Here is a 26,961-nt window from a genome sequence, read left to right as displayed (position 1 = left end):
ACCCTCTCCAGCATTTATTGTTTCTAGATTTTTTGATGATGGCCATTCTGACAGGTGTGAGACGATATCTCATTGTAGTTTTGATTTGCATTTCTCTAATGATTAATGATGTTGAGCATTCTTTCATGTGCTTCCTGACCATCTGTATGTCTTCTTTGGAGAAATGTCTATTTAGGTCTTCTGCCCATTTTTGGATTGGGTTGTTTGTTTTTTTGTTATTGAGCTGCATGAGCTGCTTGTAAATTTTGGAGATTAATCCTTTGTCAGTTGCTTCATTTGCAAATATTTTCTCCCATTCTGAGGGTTGTCTTTTGGTCTTGTTTATGGTTTCCTTTGCTGTGCAAAAGCTTTGAAGTTTCATTAGGTCCCATTTGTTTATTTTAGTTTTTATTTCCATTTCTCTAGGAGGTGGGTCAAAAAGGATCTTGCCTTGATTTATGTCATAGAGTGTTCTGCCTATGTTTTCCTCTAAGAGTTTGATAGTTTCTGGCCTTACATTTAGGTCTTTAATCCATTTTGAGCTTATTTTTGTGTATGGTGTTAGGAATTGATCTAATCTCATACTTTTACATGTACCTGTCCAGTTTTCCCAGCACCACTTATTGAAGAGGCTGTCCTTTCTCCACTGTACGTTCCTCAATGCATCATTTTAATGACCACATACTTTTCCTTTGTATTGCTATATTATAATTTATTGAGTTTATTCCTATTGTCATGCATTTTTACTAAATTTTTTGCTTTCATTAAAAATGCTGTGAGTATCTATGTAACTAAAACATGATTTTCCCCCCTTAGGATAAATCCATTGACCTGAAAACTTTTAAAACTTTTGACTTATATTACCAAGTTGCCCTTTAGAAAGTTTACACCAATTTTATATTCTCATCACAGTGCATAAGACTTCCAGTTTCCATGGTATGGCCCAAAATTGAACACAAAACCCCAGATGGAATCCAACTAACATTCACTGCAAATGTCCCTAACCATCTTAAATATCCTCACTTCCTTTTACAGTACAAAAATAGACCGCAAGCACAAATACTCTCCAAGTTCCCTAACAAAGACAAAAACATAGAATGGTAGTGTTGGAAATGACCTTGGAATTTATCTAGTCCAACAAGCTCATTTTCATATGAGAATACAAAAGCCCAAAGAGAAGAAATATCAAAGCGGACAGATTCCCAACAAAAACCAAACCAGAAAACCATATGTAGAAAAAAAAAGCTGCAAAGAAACAAAACAAAATGTATTTTTGGCAGTTACATCTGGGGAGTGAGACCATGGGAGATTTTTCTTCTTTTCACTTTTTCAAGTTGTCTAAATATTCAATAAGGAGCATATATTTCTTGTACAGTCAAGAAAAATTATTTTATGTAAAAGAAGGGAGGTGGCGCCAACCCTGGTGGCGCAGTGGTTGAGAGTCTGCCTGCCGACGCAGGGGACACGGGTTCATGCCCCAGTCCAGGAGGATCCCACATGCCGTGGAGCAGCTGGGCCCGTGAGCCATGGTCGCTGAGCCTGTGTGTCCGGAGCCTGTGCTCCGCGGCGGGAGAGGCCACAGCAGTGAGAGGCCCGCGTACCGCAAAGAAAAAAAAAATTAAAAAAAATAAAAGAAGGGAAAAAATAGAGAGGAGAAGTTGGATTATAAATTGCCTATTATAGTCATTTAATGTGTGCCTAAGATCATAGTGTGAAGGGTCTAGAAAACAGGGGAAAAGGTGGCTTGATAAGTTTAAGAATTTGGAAGAGGATGAGTACTCTAGAAGAATGAAGGCCAAGAATTCAGAGACCCAAACAAGCAGAGCCTGATGGAGCACCTATTAGAAGGCTCCCGTCTGTAAGTTTGTTGAGTTGTGTCTGGAATAGACCCTGGAGATCTCCGGGTGAAGAAACAGAGGACAGGGTTTTTAGTGGTATTTACTTGTGAGCAGTTTGGAAATCTTGTCTCTGTCCCTGTTGGGATGAGATGGGGTTGGGGTGCTATGAGCTGTAGGAGCATCATGGGGTGTAAATGTTTAGGAATCACCATCATGGTGCCTGTGATTTCCTCTCCCCCAAGACCTGAACCTTCCTTATCATCTGTCTACGTAAGAGCTAGAGTCATGGAAACCAGTTTCAGCGTCTTGTCTTAATTAGACATTTCACATGTCTCGCTAGGGCTGTGATGGTATTAGCTGAATGAATCGCTGAATCACAAACCATTACAGTTGTCAGAACAGAGATAAAATCATGTCTCCCAAAAGTCTCTAAGCTAATAACTGGTGGGGCCTGATAGATTTGACAGGTTTAACAAATAAAAATATGAGACACAATTAAATTTGGATTTTAGATAAGCAGTGACAGTGTTTAGTATAAGTATGTTTCATGCAATATCTACTGGACAGCCCGTATTTCAGCGGGAAACCCTAGGTGTCCATGATGAAAACCCATCTCCCGGTGACCATTCTGATTGACTGAAGACTGTACAGTGCTTTTCTGCACAGCAAGTTGGTCTGATTTCCAGAATGACCTTACATATGAGAGGCTATAGAGCTTAGTGGTTACCAAGGTACAGTTGGCCCTTGGGCATAGTTTTTTCATCTGTATAATAGAGCACCTACTTCACATAGTTGTAAGCATTAAATGAATTATTACAAATAAAACATATAGATAGATACTTATTAGGGTCAAATATCAAGCCAAAAGCACTGTGAACCGGATACCTTTATCTGAATGGTCTGCAGTGACCCCTCGAACTTGTCTCTGACCCACTCTGTTGGTATAAAATCGTCCATAGTCCCCCTTCCGTTACCTCCAGCTCGATGCTGAGAAAACAAAAAGTTCCCTCATCTGCAACAGAAAGGATAGCCTTGCTTTTGATAAGGCCATACGGATTCTCATTAACCATTATAGCAAGTGTTCACTCATGATAGAATCATTATCTCAGAAAGAATCATTATCTAAGACTTATTACACTGTAAATATTAAAAGAAAGATCAACACTACAGACTCCCTGCAGTGACCGCTGGGGCATTCGCAGCAAATGGCCTTCCTTAGATTATCTCGTCTAGAAGTTCAGATCAAGCTAACCATCAGAATCACCTGAGGAAATTTTTTTTAAGATCTTTTTTTATTTTGAAAATATTTCAAATATTCAGCAAAGCTGAAAGAATTTTACAGTGAACACTCGTAAACCCACTGCCTAGATTCTGCCATTAACATTTACAATAACTCTTTTATCACGTATCTTTCCCTCTACCCACCCCTTTATCCATCCATCAATACATCTTTTTTTCCTTACATATTTCAAAGTCAATTGCCAATATCTGTATACTTTCCCTGGGGAACTTTCTAAAACTATAAATTCCAAGGCCTCAACCCCAGAGGTTCAGAGATCTGCTGATTCAGCAATTTTTCAACCTCCCCAGGTGATTCTGATGCACAGTCAAGTTTGGGAACGTATCAGTCAGAAGAAGCTAAGTTATGCTGTAGTAAGAAGCATAACTAAAAATCTCTGTGATGTAGAACAACAAAGATGTTTCTTCTTTTTCTTCTTCCTCCTCCACCTCCGCCTCGTCTTCTTTTTCTGGACTAATGCTACATGCTTGTCAACAGTTGACTGGGCTTCGCTCTGGTAACCATTCTGATGGAGCCCCTACTATCCAAAATATTACTAGTTTCATGGCAAAGAGAAAAGAGACACAGAAAACCATGCATTGGCTATAAGAACCTCTGCCTAAATATGACACACATCCACCTCTGCCCCCAGTTCATTGGCCAAAGCAAGTCACTTGGGGACTTTTAAGTTCAAAAGGTGGGGATGAGTAATATTTCCTTGGGGAGAAGCACTATTGAAGAGAAGCTGGAATATTTAGGAAATGTAATATAAAATAGCACAGGAAAACACTAATTTAATCCAGACTCTGATTTACAGACAAGGAAGCTATAGCATCTGAGGAGGCAGAGTGACTCTCCCAAGATCTCTCGGCTAGTTCAAACCAGGAATGGTCTAGAACCAAGGTCTCCTAACTCCCAATGTTAGGAGGCTACCTCCCTGAGGCTCCCAGATCATTCACCATCCATTCATTCAGTCATTTATTCATTGATTGATCTGATAACTATTGCGTGCCTACTATACACCACGTACCAATAAATAAGGCACAGTCCCTGCTATCAGGAAGTTCCCAGTCCCGTGTGAAATTCTTCCACATAACCTTCAGCTGACCCTATCACTGGCATTCTTCATCCTATTCAGCAAATAACCTGAAACAGCAGTGCATTTCAGAACGAATAGAGGTACTGTCTTTGAGGATAACGATCTATTTTTCGTAACTGTTTCTGGTCAGAGAGAGCCAATTCCCAGCAACCCTGCTGAAACTCTGCATGGTGACACAGCTCATCCAAGATACAGGATATTTAAAGTGACTCATGGGCCCACAGTGGTTGAGGATCATTCCTAGGGCACAGTCATTTCATGATGTGATGGCAGAATAGCTTTTCTCTTAAAGGAATCATTCAGTTACAAAAACCTGAACCCGATCTTGAAGCCCATTTTCATTCAGACAGAAAGAAATATTTCAAGAGGTAGAAATCTGATAGATTTTTAAACAACCCTGAAGACTATCTAAAAATAGGACAGTTTGATTTACAGAAGATTTGATACCTTCACAGGCTGTGACTGTGAAGGCTGTCTTTAAAGATGTTAAAATAGTACCACAATATAAAATGATGTATCTCATCTTTGTAAAAGCACAGAATGTTAGAGCTGGGAGGACCTCTAGGCAGCACTAACACAAGCTGCCTCATTTTACAGACAATCAACATGATGCTTATTGAGTATGTCACCGTGCCAGCTACCATTCCAAGCAATTTATGTGCGTTATCACATTTTGTCCTCACAACCAATAGGCATTTTGATCATCTCTATTTTGTAATTGAAGAGGTTGAAGCTCAGAGAGGAGAAGTGACTCCATTAAAGTCATCTCACCAGATAAAGGTCTGGGGTGTGAACCTAGAACTCGATTCCTTTGGTCCAGGGTTCCTTTAATGGGAAAAGGAATATAGTTGTCACTCTTGTGGGGCCATAAGCCTCCTAGACATTGACTCTATTCAACAATTGCATGTGATACTTCGCAAGGTTCTGTGGGGAGACCAACATAAATAAAGCAGTTTGTACTCTCTGTGAGTTTCTGTCTGGCAAAGGAAGGGAGAGAAAATGGGCAAATTGTGTGTCTGGAAATCAAGGGAAAAGAGAATTTTAAGATGTTTATCAGTGGGGTTAAATGCTACTAAAGGGTCAAAGACAGTAAAGACTAGAAGAAGGTCATTGAATAAGATGACAATTATGCAATCACTGTCGAACTTTAAAGATCAATTTCAGAGAGTGATGAGGGTAGGAGGTAGCTTGCAAGAGGCTAAGGAGTCAATAAAAGAGGAGGAAACGGAAATGGGCAGTTTCAGGCTACTGGAAAAAAGCGAAAGAATGTAAAGATAACTAGAGGATACAGACAATGGTGGAAATATTTTCATTTGGATGGGGAAGAGCTAAGCATGTTGTTTACAGAAGAGATGGTGCCAACAGAGAGGAATGAATTTAATGTGGACTAGAAAGAGAGGATCAAGTTTTTGGAGCAGGCAGGAAGAAAGGATCCATTCACCATTAAAGTATTTACTATTTCAGTCACTATTATAATGTAGACAACTTATAAACACAGTAGACAACTGTATTTGAGGCACTATGTTGGGCACTGTGGTAAGCAAAGCATACTCATATCCTGTAAAGTCTAATACGGAAGACAGACTTAAAGTAAACTACAGATGATAGATAGATAGATAGATAGGATAGGTGATAGCGACAGTAGATGGGTAGATGATAGGTAGATATAGATGATGGTTAGATATAGATGATAGATAATTGATAGATATGATAGATGATAAGAGATAGGTGAAAGATATAGACGATGGATATATAGATAATAGATGACAGATAGATAGATAGATTGATAGACAGACAGATAGATAGTAATTATATTCTGTGAAAAATGCTATGGAGGAAAACGCTGAGGTGCTATGAGAGCCAAAGCAGAGAAGTTAGCCTTAGGCTGACTAGTTGTATAGCATCTTCCAAATGAGAGAAAGGAGAGATGGAGGACAAAGGATGAAGATACACATATTTTGAAAATGTTGAGGAAAGAAGATAATCTTCACCTTCTTAGTGAATAATAGGAAGATGTAAATGCCTGTTAAAAGTGAGAGGAATAAGAGTATGTTTGAGGATTTATGGACAATGGGGAAATATATTAGAATCCATCCTTGGACATCGAATTTGGTATCAGCAAAAGAAGATTATCTGCCAAGAAGCATTAAAAGCTATTATGAAGTTAGATAGAAGCACAGTTGGCTCGGTTTTCTGACCTTCGTATGGAATTCTTAGCTACCCAGACTAGATGCAAATCAAGTAAATGGTGGGTTGGGCAGAGAGCAGGCTGGTGGTTCTCATCACAGGCACAATAGAATTCTAAGGGTGCAAAGGATTCAGAGTTACTTGAAAGGGCCTGGTGTCCAGCTGGTCAGGGAGGTGAGTGGAGCCCGAAGGGAATGGACGTACTCGATGAGGTCACAGTGAGAACAGAGAACAAGTCGAGAAGAAGTGAGGTCAAGAGAAAAGAGCCAGGGAGAAGAAGAAGACGCGAGCAGGGTGGGAGGACAGACCCAAGTAATGATGAACTCTCAAGTTCATCCAGATCAAAGGCGAGCTGAAAGTGGGTTAGTGATGAAGGTTATTGGTGCTAAAGAGGTTTAGAGAAGAGTGAGGCTGGGGTGGGATGGGAATTAAGGCCTGCAAAGCTTTGTTGATGACATTAGAACCTGTAGAATGCTGTCCCCTCTGCTTTGCCTTAGAGAAAATAAACTTTATGAGTTTTCCAAACCAGATACATATATTTGTAAATGTACAGTCAAATGTGTGTGTGTGTGTGTGTGTGTGTGTGAACACACACACTAATATATATCTTAATTACCTGCAAGTGGTCTGGACGTCTCGGAGTGATGGCTAGTCCCCATACTTGTTGTTGGATTATGTTTTTTTTGTTTGTTTTTTTTTGCTGTACGCGGGCCTCTCACTGCCGTGGCCTCTCCCGCTGCGGAGCACAGGCTCCGGACGCGCAGGCTCAGCGGCCATGGCTCACGGGCCCAGCTGCTCCATGGCATGTGGGATCTTCCCAGACTGGAGCACGAACCTGTGTCCCCTGCATCAGAGGCGGACACTCAACCACTGCACCACCAGGGAAGCCCTGGATTATGTTGGATTCCAACCTTGATATGCTGGATGACACCCTGCAGATGTAACTCAGGAAGAGCTAACGGGATGAGTAACCTCCTCTCGTTATAAGTAGCATTTATCAAGCGCCAACTTTTTTTGGCAGAGAGATGTGACAAGGGAGATTTGGGACAAAGGGACAGATTTCAGAAACTTTTCGAATGTAGACTCAACTTTTCAAAGTAGCTTATTGACTGGTCAGGAATGGAAGATGAGGAGGAGGGAGAGCAAAGGTAGAATGAGGCAGAGAGTTGGTTCTTATTTCCCCCCATTTTACAGATGAGGAAACTAAGACTCAGAGAAGTTAAGACTCACCCAGAACCACTAGACTAGTAAGTGGTAGAGCCAGGGGTTATTACTTGACCCATCTGTCCTGTGCCCTTCCCAGTACACCATGCTCCCTGTCCCACCGTTCTCTGCAAGACCTTTTCATGTTCCAAGTCACTTTGCTGAAGATACTAAGCTCAGCCTTCTGCTCTTCTTTTCCACACTTCCCCAGTGTTAGCAAAGGTAATCATACGTGCTTTCCCCTGCCTGAGCGAGGAGTCCAGCCCAGCGCCCCTGCAGGGGTGTTGACAGGCCTGGCTTGTAGCCCCCTCACACTGCTGTGATGCTGGGCTCACCTGTCGGCTTCCCCTTAGAGGGTGAGTTCTCTGATAGAAGACAGGGCCTCTGAATCTTTCGCTTCCCAGCTTTTAGCACAGTGTCTGACCCCAGTAGCTGCCCAACAGATGTTTGTCAAATGAAGAGCAGTATTAATAGGCCTCATGCTTAGTTCCAGGTTACAGCCTACGGTTAACGAGATACAATAAAATGTCAACCAAGGACACTAGAGCCTGCTCTACACCATTACTATTCAAAACACTGTTAAGTGTAATAGAAACTTACGTCCATGCATCTGTTTGTATTTGGGATCCAGCTAATTATCAACCTGCCATCAGTATTTACTTGGGCTTTCTTTCTGAGTGCAGAATGTGCTCTAACACACCAGCTTTGCCGTTTTGTTCTTTTTGCCCTGAGGCCAGGCACCCTGCAAAGTCACATAGGAGGCAGGTCTTCTCCTGCAGAGCCCAGCTAATGAATCCAGGAGCTGTCCCCTGAGAGGGCTGCCCCAGAAGATAAAAAGCACGCTGGCAAAGGTGGCTCAGGCGGGCATGCTCAGGTGATGCACCTTGTTTCACTTCCACCTCAGAGAACACCAGGTACCAAGGAGAATGCGCGAGGGAGAATCCAGCCATGGACCCTGGGCTCGCAAATCTCCTGCAGGCTCTTCTTCCCCTTCCTTCGGTGCAGCATTAAGGGAAGGGATGCACTGAGCTGGACGTTCCCAGTATCTACACTTCTCACAATATAGCACCTTTGGCCTCACATGGAAAAAAATTTCAATCACATTGGTTGAGAATAAAGAATTTTCACTTTTTTTTTTCTTGAAGGTTGACAGACCCTTTCGAAATGGAACCTCCTACCCCAGGCTGTCTTTTTGAATCACAGCACGCAGTATTGTGTATAGGTGTGTTCAGGGGTTGAGCCTTGAGTAGTGATACAGGAAAAATCAGGGAGATGACAGTAAATGTGACAGCTACTCATCTCTGTCAGCCGTCTCGTCACCAGAGAACACAGCCCACTTGTTCAGATATGTGGCACCTTGAAAGAGTTTTTCCCATGTAACAAATTATCCCAGAAGGATATCAAGGCTCCAGTGCTTTTCATTTAAAAGTCATAAGTGAAGGCCTCAAAGAAATGTCAGAGACAGTGTATGAAAATTCATACATCTCCTAGCAGTTTTTGTGCCTTCATGGCAGTGATAATAATCACTTTGTTCTCGGGTTTGGAGCCGTGGGAAGAATCAAACCATTGTGTAGATTACTTAAAATTCCGCTGTGCCTGCACCGTTTGCCCAAGAATGTTAAGAATTTGCAGCTGTCGCTCCCTCGAAAGGTTTCTAACTGGGGCAGTGGCTGCCGTTTCACACACAGCTGCGGTTAATTTGAGCTGAAGCTTTTTTAATTGCCTTTGTGTTGAGATTTATTAAATAACATTTTAGAGGAGCAAAAACTGTAATAGTCATATTAGTAGGTTGCTGAAGGAAGAAAATAATTGGAACGCAGCATTTTTGCCCTGTAAGCCAAGTCTGAAAATATCTTTCCCATGTGACTGGTTTCCAGCCATCCCAGCAAAAGAGTTTCTAGGTAAATCCGGCCGCTGCAGGAGCCTAGCCCTTTGTTCCCCTTCCTCCTTTATCTGGAAGCCCTTCTCCCCTGAGTGGCCTTCGCTTGTTTCCACTCTCCATTTCCATTATCTCAGGAGACAGGAGTCACAGTGCTCGGAGCGAACGTAGCATCAGCTGGCAATCGGCCGCTCCTGTTAGATGGTCTGCATTGTTTTTGCAAGTCTTTGTAATTGCTGTTTCCCTACTACATCTAGGCCATCCATGACAATACTGTGAGGGGTCTGAACCCACCCCATTGGGCTGAGAGCAGCCGTACGGATGAGCAGAAGTCAGAAAACGTGCACCTTTCCTGGATTTCCTGCCAAGGCACAGGAGAGGGAGTAAGAGGCCCTTCTACTGATGAGGGACCACAACTAATGCCCCTCAAGAGGGGTCTTGCCAATTGTTCCGAGAAAGGAGTTTTGAATGTGAAGAGAGGCCAGCCAGGAAAATTGGAGAACAAGTTGTAAATTCTCATTGCTATGCTAAAAACCTCAACTGTGTTTTACATTTCAGTTCAATATTGCCTTTTAACAGGGAATCCTCTAGGCATTAAGAAGCACCTACAGTGTACAGGGGCTGTGCTATAGGCACTGTGGGGCAGAAGGTCGAGTGGGAGACCTAGATCAAGCATAAGACAAGGCCAAGGGCACCCAAGCCCTGGTTACATCACTCTCCCCAAGGGAGGTGAGGGGGACAAGCTGATGCCAGAAGGGGACAGCACTGGGTCCAGGCCTAAGGGATAAAGAGGACCTTGATAGTTAGAGGGGGAAGCAAAAGCCTTCCAGGCTGAGGACCCTAGAATAGCAAAAGCACACTGGAAAAGTATATCTTGATGTCTATGGTTCCTTTTATATAATTTTCTCAGAATGACATAGTTATAGACAGATTTAGTGGTTGCCAGAGGTTAAGGATGGAGGGGTTGTGTGTAGGAGAGAAGTGGGTGTGGCTATAAAAGGAAAGCATGAGGGATTCTTGTGGTGATGGAAATGTTCTATATCTTCATGGCATCAATGCTAATATTCTGGTTGTGATATTATGCTGTAGTTTTGCAAGATGTCACCACAAGGGAAAATTGGTAAAGGATACATGGGATCTCTCTATATTGTTCTTACGAATGTGAATCTGCAATTATCTCAAAGTAAAGTTTTTTTTACAAAGTATGTCTCGAGGAAGGAACAATCTACAGTTGGACATAACAATGTTGGGTGAGGATAAGAAATGAAGAAAAATGTTGGAGAGGTTGGATGGAACTAGATTCTAGAAGCTAGAAATGTCACTCTAAGAAGTTGGGATTTCATTCTGTGAGGAATGGCAAGCCACTGAATGCTCTGAGCTGGGTGGTGACATGCTTTTCAGGCACATCATCCTGCTAGCAGGTCTGCTGGACCTCAAAGCCTCACCCATTGCCCAACGCAGAGGCAGGATGGCTGCTGTACACCGAGAGCGTAAGGACCTGAACCATGGAGGTGAATCTGGGCGCAGCAGCTGCGAGAGGTGGGAACACCTCTGAGAGCCAGAGTCCAGGCTTCGAATCCTAGACTGCTACTTACTTGCTCTTGCCACCTAAGGCAGCTAACTTCTCAGTGCCTCCGCTTCCCCATCTGTAAAATGGGAATAATACCAGTGCCTGCCTCTCTTAAGATCATTTAAAATTAATATACACAAAATGCTTAGAGCAGTGACCAGTACAGTAAGCACCTGGCAAAGGTTAGCTATTATTATTTTCAAGATGTAAAAGCTTACAACTTAGCAACTAGTTGAACTTAGGGAGGGGCAAGGAAAGAGTCAAGATGTAATGTTCATCAAAGGACTATGGGAGATCATCAGTAATAATAGCTAGAAAACAACAGAAAAATTCATATTGAGGGACATTCTATAAAATAACTATTTATAATCTTCAAAAGTGTCAGGGAAACACAGGGGAACCGTTCCTTCGGGAAGAAGACCAAAAGGACATGACAACCAAAGGCAGCACATGATTCTGAACTTGATCCATCGGCTTCAGAGGACATTATTGAGATGACTGGGACAATTCCACTGAAATGTGAATGGGGTCTGAAGATGTAGTTATTTAGGAGGATGTGTTTGGTTCCTTGTCCGGAAGAAATGACATTAAAGTGTTCTGTAGCCATGAGGCATCAGGTTGGCCACTGATTCTTAAATGTTTCAGAAAGTTCTTTGTATTCATAACTCTTCTGTAGGTTTGTGTTTGAAAATGAAAACAATTTTTTTATTGAAATATAGTTGATTTACAATGTTGTGCTAGCTTCAGGTGCACAGCGCAGTGATTCAGTTATATATTTATCTTCTCTTTTTCAGATTCTTTTCTCTTATAGGTTATTATAAAATATTGAGTATAGTTCCTTGTGTTATACAGTAGGTCCTTGTTGGTTATCTATTTTATATATAGTAGTGTGTATATGTTAATCCCCAACTCCTAATTTATCCCCCTCCTCTTGCCGCTTTGGTAACCATAAATTTGAAAACAATTTATTTTAAAAGTAATGGCTAGCGGGCTTCCATGGTGGCGCAGTGGTTGAGAGTCTGCCTGCCGATGCAGGGGACACGGGTTCGTGCCCTGGTCCGGGAAGATCCCACATGTTGCGGAGCAGCTAGGCCCGTGAGCCATGGCCACTGAGCCTGCACGTCTGGAGCCTGTGCTCCACAATGGGAGAGGCCACAGCAGTGAGAGGCCCGCATACCGCAAAAAAAAAAGTAATGACTAGCATTTGTTGAACATTCACGGTGTATCAGGCACTGTGGTCCGTGCTTTGCACATGAGCGGATTCAGTGTCCCAGGAAACTTCTCTGACATGCATGTCTACCAAATTGGGATTGTGGACCCCTGCTCTGCCCCCTGTAACAGCTGGAACTCCTCCCCACTAGACCACCTATAGTGACTGCTGTGTTTTGTCTACAACACCATCTGCCGTCCATGGACAGTAAGCTTTTGAGGGCAAGGTCTGTGTCCCATTCTCCACTGTATCCACAGCTCTGGACATGCTCCCAGTAAATCATCACTGTTCAGTCCATGCTGGTGGATGAAGCACTGAGGCCTGCTCACCATGGTGACTGTAGCCCCAAATGAGGCACCAGATTTGGGATGGATGTCTGATACACGACTTCTTTTCTAGGTGGCCCAGGCTCTGGCAAAGGCACACAGTGTGAAAAGCTGGTGGAAAAATATGGATTTACACATCTCTCGACTGGCAAGCTCCTGCGGAATGAGCTGTCATCAGAATCTGAAAGAAGCAAATTGATCGGAAACATCATGGAACGTGGAGAGCTGGTGCCCTCAGTAAGCAACAGCTGCCTTCTCTGGCTGGGGAGAGATTTGGGAGTGTTGCAATTAATCTAAGCTTCTGAAACAAAGAAACCCAAAAAGGACAATAGCTGTATTTCATTTCTTTCTTATGTAACAGTCCAGAGGTAGGCAGGAGGTCAGCAGCAGAGACCCATCTGCCAGATCAAGTTGTCCAGGCCCAGGTTCCTTCTGTCTTGTTGCTCTGCCAGCCCCTTGAATGTTACCTTGTTTCATATTTTCTTCTAATATGGGTCCCCGCTTTAGAGTTAAAATTTTCAAAGCAGAAGTGAGCTTGGTGCAGCAGAACTTAGAATTAGAACCCACTGGAAAATAAAAAACAACATTTTGGTCTAGTTCTGAGAGGTATAATGACATTAACTTGAAATTTGGTATCTTCCCTGTGTGGCTGAAGTAAAGAATATCCCTTTTGGGCTTCCCTGGTGGCGCAGTGGTTGAAAGTCCACCTGCCGATGCAGGGGACACGGGTTTGTGCCTCGGTCCGGGAAGATCCCACATGCCGCGGAGCGGCTGGGCCCGTGAGCCATGACCGCTGAGACTGCGCGTCTGGAGCCTGTGCTCTGCAACGGGAGAGGCCACAACAGTGAGAGGCCCGTGTACCACAAAAAAAAATATATATATATATATCCCTTTTATTTACCTTTTTTTGTTTGTTTTCAAGTCACTGTCCGCCTCTGAGAAGCTAGATGCCACTGGTATCAAAAAACATTCATCCCTTCCAGACTAGGTCCCACACTAGGCTCTGTAGTCAGGGCTCCTACAATGCAGCCCCTATTAGCTAACAGAGATTTATGCTTCCTCTTCAACCAGCTACAGTCTGTTTCCCACCTGGAAGCCAGAATGGTCCTCATGAAAGGAAACAGACCATTGCAGATGACTCTCAGTGGGCCTCCTTCTGTTCACTCTTTTCCCCACAGTTTACTCTTTTCACAGCAGCCAGAGTGATTTCTTGAAAACGTTTATCCCCTTCCCCAGAAGCTTCCAACAGCTCCTCACCACACTTAGAATGAAATCCAGAGTCCTTCCCGTGGCTCTGGACTCCAGCTTGCTCTCTGACACTGTTTCCCCACCACTCTCACGTTTACTCTCAGCCAACCAGTCACTTCCTCATTGTTCCTCTCACAGGCCAGGCTGTTCCTGCCTCAGGGCCTTTGCACTTGCTCTTTCCTTAGCCAGAGCCCTCTTCCTTCATATATGCATATAGTTTGCTCCTTTATTTCATCCAGATCTCTACTTAAATATCACAATTTATCAAAGAGACCCTTGCTGAGCACCCCCTCTAAAATAGCACCTGTAACATTCTGCTTCTTCTGACCTGCTTTAATTTTGCTCCTAGTAGTTCTCTCTAGCTGATTATTTCTATATATTTACTTGTTCGTCTATTATCTGTCTTTTTCACTAGAAGGTAAGCTTCATGCAGATTTAATTCGTTATTATCTAGGGATAGTTTCTGACCGCCCTTACGATGGCTGCATTCCCCAAGTCCCTGCCAAAAGTCAGAGGATGCCTGGGACCCAGAGAACACAAGGAATTCCCCCCAGTTTGGGCAGCTGGTGGCATTTTCCTACATCCATTCCTAAGCTTCCATGTATCCGTCCTTCCTTATTTTCCATAAGTGCAAGTTAAACCAAATTTTTTAACAAAGTGATATTGCTAGAAAGTGCTACTTCATATCTACTGAAAGTGTCCTCAAGTCAGTGCGTGTCAAATTTTATAAAATATTTACTGGAACAAATCAACAGTGAAGCACATTTTATACTGTGTTTTGTCTAGTTTTAAACTGGCATTAGGCCTAATTCAAGGAGTGCTACTGTATGAAATATAGCACTATATTTCACCTAATCTAAGATGTCATTATTTTTAGACACCTCAGTAAAATATAACCAATAAAAATATACCGGTAAGAAAAAAACACTATTAAACTATGACCCAGTACTGACTGTAAGGTACCTACCAGTTCCATAAACATTAAAATGGGGGGAGGGTGAGATATGGAGTTGATGAAATACAGTATATTGCTGCCTGCTGTTAATCTTTTTGAAACTAATTTTTATTGGAGTATAGTTGCTTTACACTGCTGTGTTAGTTTCTGCTGTACAGCAAAGTGAATCAGTTATACATATACATATATCCCCTCTTTTTTAGTTTTCCTTCCCACTTAGGTCACCACAGAGCGTTGAGTAGAGTTCCCTGTGCTATACAGTGGGTTCTCATTAGTTATCTATTTTATACATAGTAGTGTATATATGTCAATCCCAGTCCCCCAATTCACCCCACTCCCGTCCCCTTCCCTCCTTGGTATCCATAAGTTTGTTCTCAACATCTTCCTGTTATCTCTCTCCCTCCCATGATGGGATGGCTCGGGAGAACTGTGCTGACTCCAGTGTTGTTCTGTGGAAGAGCTCGCGTCCTGACTGCTCTCCCTCTGCTCCAGGGCATCGTTCTGGAGCTCCTGAAGGAGGCCATGGTGGCCAACCTCAGAAACACCAAGGGTTTCCTGATTGATGGCTATCCTCAGGAAGTGAAGCAAGGGGAAGAGTTCGGACGTAGGGTGAGTGTTGTTATGGGGATCACAGCAGAAGAAAAGTAGGGGACATCATCGAGGCCAGGGGATAAATTCGAAGTCTATGCCTTCCTCAATTACATTAAATAAAACTTTCTATTACAAATGGCAGAAACTCAGCATGCATGCCAAAAGAAGGGTGGAGGGTGGGAATGCTGGTGGTGGATTTATGGGTTCAAGTAACTAAAACTTCCAAGAGCAGCTCACACTTGGTTGGATCCACATATTCAAATTTGTTCATCGGTGATCTGACGTTCTCCATCTCTTGGATATTCTTTCTTTGCGTCGGCCTCATTTTCTTCCTGTTACAGGCTTATATTCTACCATCTAAGTGATCTCACAGAAAAGTGTTTCTATTCTCCAGCAAAACACCCAGGATTTTGTTTCATTATCCTGGATTATCAGGTCCTGGGCTCATCACTGAACCAATCACTGTGGATATCCAGGAATATCCTGGTCCAGCCTGGAGGACCAGGGCAAGGATGGGAAGAAAGGAGGGAGAATGGGCACCACACCTGAACCATGAAAAGAAAGGGAAGGGAATTACCCAAAGAAAAATAGGATGCCCTTAGAAGAAGGCAAGGAGAAAGGTTGCTGGACAGGCAGAATCAGATATATGCACCCCTATGACCATCCCAGAATCAGATATATGTCCCACCCTCTTCACTAGGAGGCCACTCACAGGGGAACAGTAGGAAGTAAAAAATATTGTTCCATCATTTATTGAGCCTACTCTGGGCTAAGTCCTGGGCTACACACTTTACACACATTATCTCTAATTTTACAAAGTCCAAGGAAGAGGGAAACAATTGTCCCCATTTATTAAACAAAGATTCCAGAGCCTACAAGAATTAATATTTATATAGAGATCTCTTTAGACTAGTTTTAAAAGCATTTTTATATATGTTATTTCATTTGATATATTTTTAATAACCTTTTAGATAGAGAAAGGAGGTATTTTCTTCATGGGAAAGGTGATGAGTTAAGCCCAGAGAGATTACATGACTTGCCCACAGCCCCACAGCTAGTAAGTGCCAACTCACTGGCAAGTGACAACTACTGGTAGGACTAAGATTTGGGGGGCCCTATCTCCATCCATCTCTAACACTGCAACATTGATTAGGGGTAATGGTACTTGTGTGTTCCCTGGGAGTTAGTTTGACCTCCTTCTGAGTCTCTGTTTTAATTAATTTCCTTAGATGGTATCTAAATACTTAAAGGACAGTTGCTCACCTTCCCTTGCATTTCCTATTTGCAACCAGAGTCAGAGAAGAAATTCCCTGGCGCAGTTGCCAAGGGTGGGCCCTAACCCCCGGGACTGACTTTCTGAATCTCAACTCAGGAGCCTTTATCAACAAGATGGGGGTAGGCAGGGGGAAATGGTTTTGTGTGGCAGCACCTGGGACTGTGGCAGTTCCAGGTGGTTCCTGATGGCACTCATGTACCAGAAATCTAAACAGCCTTCTCCCACCAAACAAACCACTTTAGGAGCTCAGACTTTTACATAATCAACTACTTTTTTACAAAATGGAATTGGGAGGATTGTTCTAGTTTTTTTAAAAATGATGGTAATATTTTATCATGTTCTGTATATTTACAGAACATAAAATTTACCATCTTAACCGATTTTAAGTGTACACTTCAGTCATGTTAAGTGTATTCATATTGTTGTGCAACCAATCTCCAGAACTCTTTTCAATTTGCAAAACTGAAACTCTACACTTATTAAACTCCCCATTTCCCTGTCCCCCGCCCCCTGACAACCACTGTTCCACTTTCTGTCATTATGAATTGACTACTCTACGTACCTCACATAAGTAGAATCAGACAGATTTGTCCTTTTGTCACTAGCTTATTTCATTTAGCATAATGTCCTCAAGGTTCATTCATGTTGTAGCATATGTTAAAATTTCCTTCCTTGTTAAAGATGAATAATATTTTGTTTATCCATTCATTCATTGATGGCCACTTGGGTTACTTCAACTTTTTGCCTATTGTAAATAATGGTGCTATGAATGTACATGTACAGATTGCTCTTCAAGATCCTGCTTTCAACTCTCTTGGGTATATACACAGAAGTGAAATTGCTAGATCATATGGTAATTCTATTTTTAATTTTTTGAGGAATCAATACATATGCATACATACTGCCAGCCATAGTGGCTGCACCATTTTACATTCCCACCAGCAGTGCATCATGGTTTCAGTTTCTCTACATCCTCGCCAACACTTATTGTCTGTTTTTTTGATAGTAACCATCCTAATGGGTGTGAAGTGGTATCTCATTGTGATTTGGGTTTGCATTTCCCTAATGATTAATGATGTTGAGCATCTTTTCATGTGCTTGTTGACCATTTGTATGTCTTTTTTGGAGAAATGTCTATTCAAGTCTTTTGCCCATTTTTTAACCAGGTTATTTGGTTTTTGTTGTTGCATTGTAGGAGTCTGGGGTATGTTCTGGATTTTAACCCCCTATCAGATATATGATTTGCTAATATTTTCTCCCATTACATAGGTTGCCTTTTTACTCTTGATTGTGTCCTTTGAGTCACAGAAGTTTTTAATTTTGATATAATCCAATTTATCTATTTTTGCTTTTGTTTCCTGTGCTTTTGGTATCATGTCCAAGAAATTATTATCAAATCCAGTGTCATGAAGTTTTTCCCCTGTTTTTTCTTAAGAATTTTGCAGTTTTCACTCTTACATTTAGGTCTTTAATCCATTTTGACCTAATTTTTGTAAGCAGTGTAATGTAAGGGTCCAACTCTATTCTTTGCATGGAGATCACCAGTTGTCCCAACACCACTGATTGAAAAGACTGTTTTTTCCCCATTGAGTGGTCTTGGACCCTTTTCAAAAATCATTTGACCGTGTATCCGAGAGTTCATTTTTGGGTTCTATATTATATTCCATTGGTCTAAGTTACTGACTTTATGCCAGTACCACACTGTTTTGATTGCTGTAGCTTTGTAATAGTTTTTAAATCAGGAAGTAAGAGCCCTCCAACTTTGTTCTTTTTCAAGGTTGCTTTGGCTATTCAGGGTCCCTTGAGATTCCACATGAATTTTAGGGTGGATATTTCTATTTCTGCAACAACAACAAAAAAATGTCATTGGAACTTTGATAGGGATTGCATTAAATCTGTAGATCACTTTTGTAGTATTGACATCTTAACAATATTAAGTATTCCGTGGATTGTCTTACATTTTTGTTTATTTTGATCTTCCAGCCAGTGTCCAGGCTGTAAATAAGGTTCCTGGGGATACTCTTGAACTGAGGAACAAGGGCATCTTTCCTGCACCACCTCTGAATTAGGGCCTCTGCAAGGCCGAGGGTGAGGGGAGATCCAGAGAAGAGGAAGGGGTGGTCGGGGCCCTTTAGGGGCTCCCTGCTTATTAGAAATTGGCAGTTGTGTGAACACGCCATTAAAACACAAGAGGGCAAAACCTTAAAAAAAAAGAAAAACACACACACACAAGGGAGATGAGCGCTCACTGCTGCCAGTCAGCAATGTTGATTGAGGTTCAGGCTTCAAGGTGGCAGCACCCCACCAGATTATCCCACACTTGACCTTGCCCGTGAACTTAAGGTCCGAGAGTACTGGCAGGGTCTCTGGGACAGTCCGGAAAGGTCACAAACTTGCTTGGAAGTGCTGGGGAAAATATCCTTTTCAATGTCTTTTTTTTTAATTGCTCTCAGTGGTAGTAGAATATTCTTTGAAACCCCCAAATGGCCAAGTGTGATAAATAAGGTGTAGGGTAAAGAGAAACATCTTTTTTGTCAACTACTGTGTGCAAACAACCACAAAATTATGATCTTTGTTCTCCTTTGGGAACTTTTTAAACTGGGTCTGAAGGCAAATATCTGAACTTAGGCCTATGGGGTCCGAACTGTTTGCAGCAGTGACAGCACTGTTGCACTCATGCAGAGCCTCCCACGGTGACGTCTTTAAAGCGCATCACTTATGCTGTCTGGAGTCGAAAAAGCTGGATGTTCACCTTGGTCATAGATTAGTGTGACCCTGGGCATGTCACTCAACTTCAGATTCCTCCTCTGTGAAACAGAGAAAATAATGTATCTGCCAAATCCTACTTAGAGGGTTTTGTGAGCATCAAATGATGTAACACACATAAATGTGTTTCCTAAGCTATAAAAGGTTATAAAATATTATCTACTTTAGGGTCACCCATTTTTCAATCACATTTCATTCAAGCCCATAAATTCCTGCTCCGTCATGCCTTTCTCCTTTGCTTATAACCCAGGATGGGTGAGTTCAGGACTCTAGATGGCCAACCAGTCTATCCCTGGCCTTTGGGTAAATATGAATTCAAATCATCCATACGATCTTCCTAAAGTAAAGCAAAACTTCCTTCCCCACTGTGGGTCCCATTCAGACAGGTTTTAGAAAGTGTCAGATAAGAGGCTTAACTAGAACTTTGGAGTGAGAAAGAGTCATCAACATGATGACTGGATAGTTTCAACCAATGCTAAAATTCATGACGCACTTCCAAAAATATGCAAGTGCCCCTTTCATTTATGAACCGGCGACCTTCAAGTGAGATGTCTACGAAGACAGTCTTTTGCATTCTGCTGGAAGGAGTTTGCAAAGGTCAAGCGTGATCTTGATTTGTCCCTGGGTACAGCGATTTAGAAGATTCTAATATCAGTTTGGTTTGTGTGCAAGAGAACACATCCAGCCCTCCGAAACAAGCACTGCTTTAAACCTGACCAGAACAACAAAGATGCTACAAACACGGAACGAGCCGCTGTTGATTCATTTATGCCCTGAAGGGACTCAATCATTTGTACAGCCCCATCCAAATTACAGGCAAGCATTTCATTTGAAATTTGGCAAAGACAAATACAGATGTATGATTTTCCCCAGAGATTCAGAGTAATAAGCCTGGCTGAAAGCACAGTGAGTGTTTTTTGTGTACCTGTCAGGCCTGCGACTCTGTTTGAAGCCCATTCAGGCCTACGGGTGGTTTTCCAGCCCATAGATGCCTCACCAGCCCTTCTATATCACAGAGACTGATGTGTGTCTGATGCTTGGGACCATCTATGGCTGAAAAAAATCCCGTTCAGTTAGTTAGGCTGATGTTTTTGCATACTATAGCTGATTGCTCTGAGAGGCAGGTCCTTTGAGGATCTGCTTGGCTACCATACACAACACCACTAAAGACCAGGTGCAAACTCATGTCCACAGCTTAGGGGTAAGTCTGTATGTGCTTCCTCTATTACCACCCTATCTTCTGTTCCCAAGCCTACTTTTCCCCCCATCGAATTAATGATCTGTACCTTCAGTATCCAACACAGTGTGCTAAGGAAGGGAAGGTTGTCACTCTGTGTGTGTGTGTGTGTGTGTGTGTGTGTGTGTGTGTGAGAGAGAGAGAGAGAGAGAGAGAGAGAGGAGAGAGAGAGAGAGAGAGAGAGAAGGAATATGAAGGAGGAGTTGGGGTTTCTAACCACCATCCCCAGCTCCCACCCCATTTGTGAAGCCCTGGTTATAGTCACTTCGTGGCACAGGCCTGTATTTAGAGCCTGGCTTTATAAGTCCAAGACAAGTCATTTGATTCTACAGAGTTCAATTTCCTCTTCTATAAAATATAGGTGGAAAATAGCTACCTCCAGCCATTAAAAAAAAAAAAAAGAAATCTTGTCATTTGCAACAACATAGATGGATTTAGAGGGTATTTTGCTGAGTGAAATGAGTCAGACAAAGAAAGACAAATACCTCATGATCTACTTATATGTGGAATCTAAAAAACCAACCAAACAAAAACAGACTCATAGATACAGAGAACCAACAGGTGGTTGCCAGAAGGGAGGGGGTGGGGAGTGGGCAAAATAAGTGAGGAGGATTGAGATGTACAAACCTCCAGTTGTCTAGTAAATAAGTCACGGATATAACACACAGCATAGGGAATATGGTCAGTCATGTCGTAATAACTTTGTATGAGGACAGATGGTAACTAGACTCATCATGGTGATCATTTCATGATGTATGCGAGTGTTAAAGCATTACGTAGTACACCTGAAAGGAACCTAATATTGTGTGTCAACTATATTTCAGTTAAAAAAAAGAAAAAATTGCTACCTCAGTGCTTGTTGGGAGGATTGGCTGAAATCCTTGAAATGTGCCTTATATATGTATAAGCCTGCGTATGATGTTCAATACACTGTTATGGTTTTTTTCAAAATTATGTATATTTTTTCTGATTATAGAAGTAGGAATTATATAGGTATGAGACAATACAGGAAAATGTAAAACAAAGACTAACCAACCACCCAGAGATAACACTCTGATGTCTGTTCTTCCGGTCTTGGTTGTACCTATCTTCATGCAGTTAAAATCGTACAGGATACATAACTATCTGAATAATAGCTGTTATTTTTTGAGCACTTAAAATGTGCCCGGAACTGAACTAGATGCTTTACCCATGTCATTGTATTAATCTTTACAGTCCTATTCAGGATTGTATTAATTGTATTAATCTTTACAATCCTATTCAGTAGGTATTATTATAGTTTATTTTCATCTCAAGGAGGGTGTGTGCTTAGCCTGACTCCCTGGTGTGAAATGGAAACGCTTTCCTGTGTTAACCCAACATTTCAGCAGCCAAGCTAAACACACGTTAACAGAAGTGAAATGCACGGGTTTGCTCTTGCCTTTTCCTCCCAGAAGCCTCTTAGCTGAAATTCTGCCCTTAGCCTGACTATGCAGATGAGTTTCCCGGATGTGTGGATAATGACAGTGTATCGCTCTGCCTGGTTGCTCTGAACTGTCTCATAACACTGTTCATCTATAGAATCAGTGATTCTGTTTATAAGTGCATTCTACTCTTTGGAATGAACACTTAGCAGGAAAAAAAAAAAGTTATGAGTCTGGCCAAGGAACTTTCTAGTTGGTGTGTCCTAGTGGTTTAGAATTGTGGCAAGCCTTGGGACCACCTTGGGATTTTCCACTTGAGATTTTCCACTCTCTTCTTCCAACTTCCGGTTCATTGCAGAACTTTTGAGCTATGTAATGGCAGCACCAGGGCAGACGTTACGGTGGCGATGGGGTGGTATTATTATTATTAAGGTTGTGTGTTCAGCAATGCTGAAATGACCCCATCACCCCTCCTCTACTGAGGTTCCCCAAGGGGATAAAGCTCAGGAGTGAGAGCAAATGGGAAATAGGCCTGTGGCTCTGTTGTTAGCCGGGCCTTCCCTCCCAGTGCAGTGAGGCTGGTAGACACGCTGGAGTGTACGACTTAGGCTAAAAGCACGGGTGGGGCCTCTGACTCTTTCTAAATTCAAATCTGACCAACAGGGGCTTTTACGAAGTACAAAGGGATGAAAATGAATCTTGCCAGGCCCACATTAAATAACATTATCTCACATTTATGCAGTGCTTGAAATGGGCCGTGTATTAACTCATTTAATCCTCGGCAGCCGTCCTATGAGGCAGAAACTCTTGTCATCCTCATTTAAAATGAGGCAACTGAGGCGCCCAGAGAGAACAAGAAAGCTGGTACTCTGAACCGTCGAAAGTTCCTGAATGGCAGGACCCTGCCCACTGGTAATATGGCCTAACCCGTGTCCTGACTTAATCAGAAGAAAACTAAGGTGGGGGCAGAGGAGAGCAGGGAAAATGCCTCCTAATGCTCTACCTGCTGGAATTCTCCAGGCAAAGCCATCATCACAAGTCAGCTGACACCCTCATCCTGGTGGGCTGCTCTCAGCTGGAGTGACTGCTGATCCCAACCAGATTCCCAGAGGCAGCGAAAGCAAGTTTCCGCAAAATAGAACTAAATGGCCTCTGACACCGTCCACTTCTTTTCCTATTACCCCACCCTCCTCTCCTGGCTCCACTTGGCCCACCAGGCATCTGGCCTGAGTCCCATTCTGAAGGCTCTGGCACCCTCCACTAGGGTGAAGTCACCAGGCTTTGGAGTTACATGCAGCTGGCTCAGGACTGTCACTAACTAGTCCTCAGTGATCTGGGGCAAGTTAACCTCTGTGGGCCTCCATTTGCTCCCCACAGCGGTTAGAGCGATGGCACAGTGCGCCCGCTGCTGAAATGTTCTTACATATCTCAATGCCCTCCCAAGGGCACTTGTGCTCTAGTAAGGGTCCCCTGAATACCCAAAGGCCATGAAGAGCCCAGCACTGCAGTGGCAGAATTCCAGGGAGCCAGCAGGGGAGTGCTGGGGACATGGAGTTGTCCCCAAGTCTCTGTGACTCATCCAGACAAGGACAGAGTTCTCTGTTCTCCCCTCCACGGGATGTTAGAGCAGGGGTCCCCAGCCCCCAGGACGCAGACTGGTATGGGTCCTCAACCTCTTAGGAACCGGGCCACGCAGCAGGAGGTGAGTGGCGGGTGAGCGAGCGAAGCTTCATCTGCCTCTCCCCATCGCCCCCCATGGCTCCCCGTCGCTCTTATTACCGCCTAAACCATTCCCCTCCCTCCGCCCCACGTGTCTGTGGAAAAATTGTCTTCCACGAATGCATCCCTGGTGCCAAAAAGGTTGGGGACCGCTGTGTTAGAGGCTAACCATGGTCCAGGGAAAAAAGGCAGAGCTACTCCAAGGGACTTTCTAAAGAAATATATCAAAGCGTTTTGAAAAATGATTGAATGGTATTTCACTCAAACATTTCAAAAACTTATAGGTGTTAAAAGCATCGGTGGAAGAAATGACCTCCGAAGCCATGAAAGGACATGGAAGAAACTTAAACGCATATTGCTAAGTGAAAGAAGCCAGTCTGAAAAGGCTACACACTGGATGAGTTCAACACTGTGATATTCTGGGAAAGGCAATTCTATAGAAACAGTAAAAAAAAAAATGATCAGTAGTTGCCAGGGTTAGGGAAGAGAGAGAGGGAGGAATGGATAGGAAGAGCACAGGAGATTTTCAGAGGGGTGAAAGTATTACGTATTATGCTATAATGGTGGACCATGACATGATGCAACTGTCAAAACCCATAGAATGTACAACACAAAGGATGAACTTTAATGTCAACTATGGACTTCAGTTAATGCTTCAGTATTGTTTCATTAATTGTAACAAATGTACCACCCTAAAGACATCATAGGGGAAACCAGGGGAGGGGAATTATATGGTAACTTTCTGTACTATCTGCTCAATTTTCCCGTAAACCTAAAACTTAAAATCTATTAATTAAAAAAAAAAAAAGAATCAGTGGTACAGGCCACTTCCAAATGGAATGGCCGCTTGACAGCTTTTTATGTAGGAAGGGAGTGCTGACTCCAGGAGAAATAGGTTAGGTCAAACCCCAATCTTGGCAGGAGAGCAGCTTCTCAAGGTATTATTTTGTGAAGAATCACCTGGGGATCTTCTTAAAATCCAGAGTCAGCAGGTCGAGGATGGTGCCTGAGCATCTGCATTTCTAACAAGCTCCCAGATGAAGCCTGTGCGGCTGGTTCACAGCCCACACTTTGAGAATCAAGGTGGAAGCTCCCTCTCTGTCCTGCACTTATTTCGGTTCATTTACTGCCAGCTCCTGCTCAGACACACATTATCTCTGTTTGTACCTGAATGAGTCCCTGAATTGTCATCCGTGTCCTCACAAGTGCCCTGAAAACCGCCACAGTAAGAAAACTCGCCTAGTCTCCAAACACAACCCCGACCGGAAACTGCTCCAGGAGCCAAACTCTGTAACTGAGCCCTAGGCTGCCTCCCAAGCTCGCCCTCTGCTGGTGGACAAGGGTCATTGTCTTCTAAACTTTCACCCAGCTTTCTTACTGCTCAAATGCTCTTTTTTTTTTTTTTTTTTCTTTCAATTAATAAAGACAGAAGAGTTAGATGACATGTTCCAGAGGCTTATTTCACTCTTCTAGATTTTGGAGAATTTTTCCACTTTGTTTCTTAAAGTACATCCTTCAGAGGGGGTAGATAAATCATTGAACAGCACTTACTGACAACTTAACGGCTCTGCATGTTGTCTTAAAGTCCTCCCCTACCCTGACTTTGTTCCCATCCCTCCCAGGCGCTTTCCACAGTGGGGCGGTAAACTTTCGTTTACATTGCAAGATCAGAAGAGAGCAACAATTTCTTTTGATCCAGGGTTGAGATTGGTAGTGGAGGCAAGGTTGGTATCCTCCAGAGACAGACATCAGAAGCAAAAGAACACTTTAAGGGAAGGATGGGGAGATAGGGAGAGACACACTACCGATCATACACTATCACTCATTTAGGAAAACATTTCTTTGTTACCTACTATATACAAGACTTGGGATCAGGAACTGAGCATTCCTAACGCCTACACACAAAGAGATCATAGCCCAATAGGGGACATAACATAGTGACTGATACTTACCAAGTGTTTCCATATGCCAAGAAATCTACTTACATTACCTTATTTAATTGTATTTAATCCTCACAGCAATTCTGTGATCATCCTCATTGAACAAATGAGAAAGTTGGGGGTGCAGAGAAGTTGAGTGACACCTTTAGTTAATGATGAAGTCAGGTAACTTAAAGAAGCAATTTGTTATTTTCTCTCATAGGGTTCTGGGGGTTGATGGGCTCAGCTGGCTGGTTCTCGCTTGAGGTCCTTTATTCAGCTGCAGTCAGGTAATTGGTAAGGCTGAGTAGACATGTCTGGAGCAGGGGCTGGGATGTCTACAACAGCCAAGGTCTGGTCAGGCATCTCCGTCCACATGGCCTCTCTGTGTGGCTAGCTTGGGCTTCCTCCCAGCCTAGCAGTCAGAGTCACTGGACATCTTAGATGGCAGTTGACTAGGCAGGAACTGCAAAACTTCTTATGATCTTGCTTCTAAAAGCATGTGGCTTTACAATAGCCAGGACATGGAAGCAACCTAAGTATCCATAGACAGATGAATGGATAAAGAAGATGTGGCACATATATACAATGGAATATTACTCAGCCATAAAAAGAAATGAAACTGAGTTATTTGTAGTGAGGTGGATGGACCTAGAGACTGTCGTACAGAGTGAAGTAAGTCAGAAAGAGAAAAACAAATACTGTATGCTAACACATATATTTGGAATCTAAAAAAAAAAAATGGTCATGAAGAACCTAGGGGCAAGATGGGAATAAATATGCAGACCTACTAGAGAATGGACTTGAGGACACAGGGAGGGGGAAGGGTAAGCTGGGACGAAGTGAGAGAGTGGCATGGACTTATATACACTAACAAATATAAAATAGATAGCTAGTGGGAAGCAGCCACAGAGCACAGGGAGATCAGCTTGGTGCTTTGTGACCACCTAGAGGGGTGGGAGAGGGAGGGTGGGCGGGAGATGCAAGAGGGAGGAGATATGGGGATATATGTATATGTATAGCTGATTCACTCTTGTTATACAGCAGAAACTAACACACCATTGTAAAGCAATTATACTCCAATAAAGGTGTTAAAAATTAATAAATAAATAATAAAAGCATGTGGCATCATTTCCACCATGTTCTGTTGGTCAGTTACAGTTCAGCTCAGATTCAAGGAGGTAGAGGAATGGGCTCTATGTCTCAATGGGGGGAAGAGCTTAAAGTACATGGAGGTAATGAATCAATGAAGACCATCTTGGAGACAAGTCACCACA

The 26,961-nt window shown here is 42.8% G+C and overlaps 1 protein-coding gene across 3 annotated transcripts in view; it reads left to right on the top strand.

Annotated features, from left to right (window-relative positions):
• AK5 (adenylate kinase 5) overlaps positions 1–26,961 on the top strand; it is a 239,190-nt gene that overhangs the window by 194,425 nt on the left and 17,804 nt on the right. For all 3 annotated transcript variants that reach the window (XM_060304067.1, XM_030865986.2, XM_030865985.2), the window contains 2 exons: positions 12,644–12,807; positions 15,266–15,382. In XM_060304067.1, the coding sequence (XP_060160050.1) occupies positions 12,644–12,807; positions 15,266–15,382 (281 nt within the window). The remainder of the gene's footprint in view (positions 1–12,643; positions 12,808–15,265; positions 15,383–26,961) is intronic.

This window comes from Globicephala melas, chromosome 1 (genome assembly GCF_963455315.2).
Source record: "Globicephala melas chromosome 1, mGloMel1.2, whole genome shotgun sequence".
In the NCBI taxonomy this organism is placed as follows: Eukaryota; Metazoa; Chordata; class Mammalia; order Artiodactyla; family Delphinidae; genus Globicephala; species Globicephala melas.
The sequence above is the reverse complement of the archived record's forward strand: the minus strand, read 5'-3'. Positions and strand labels throughout refer to the sequence as shown.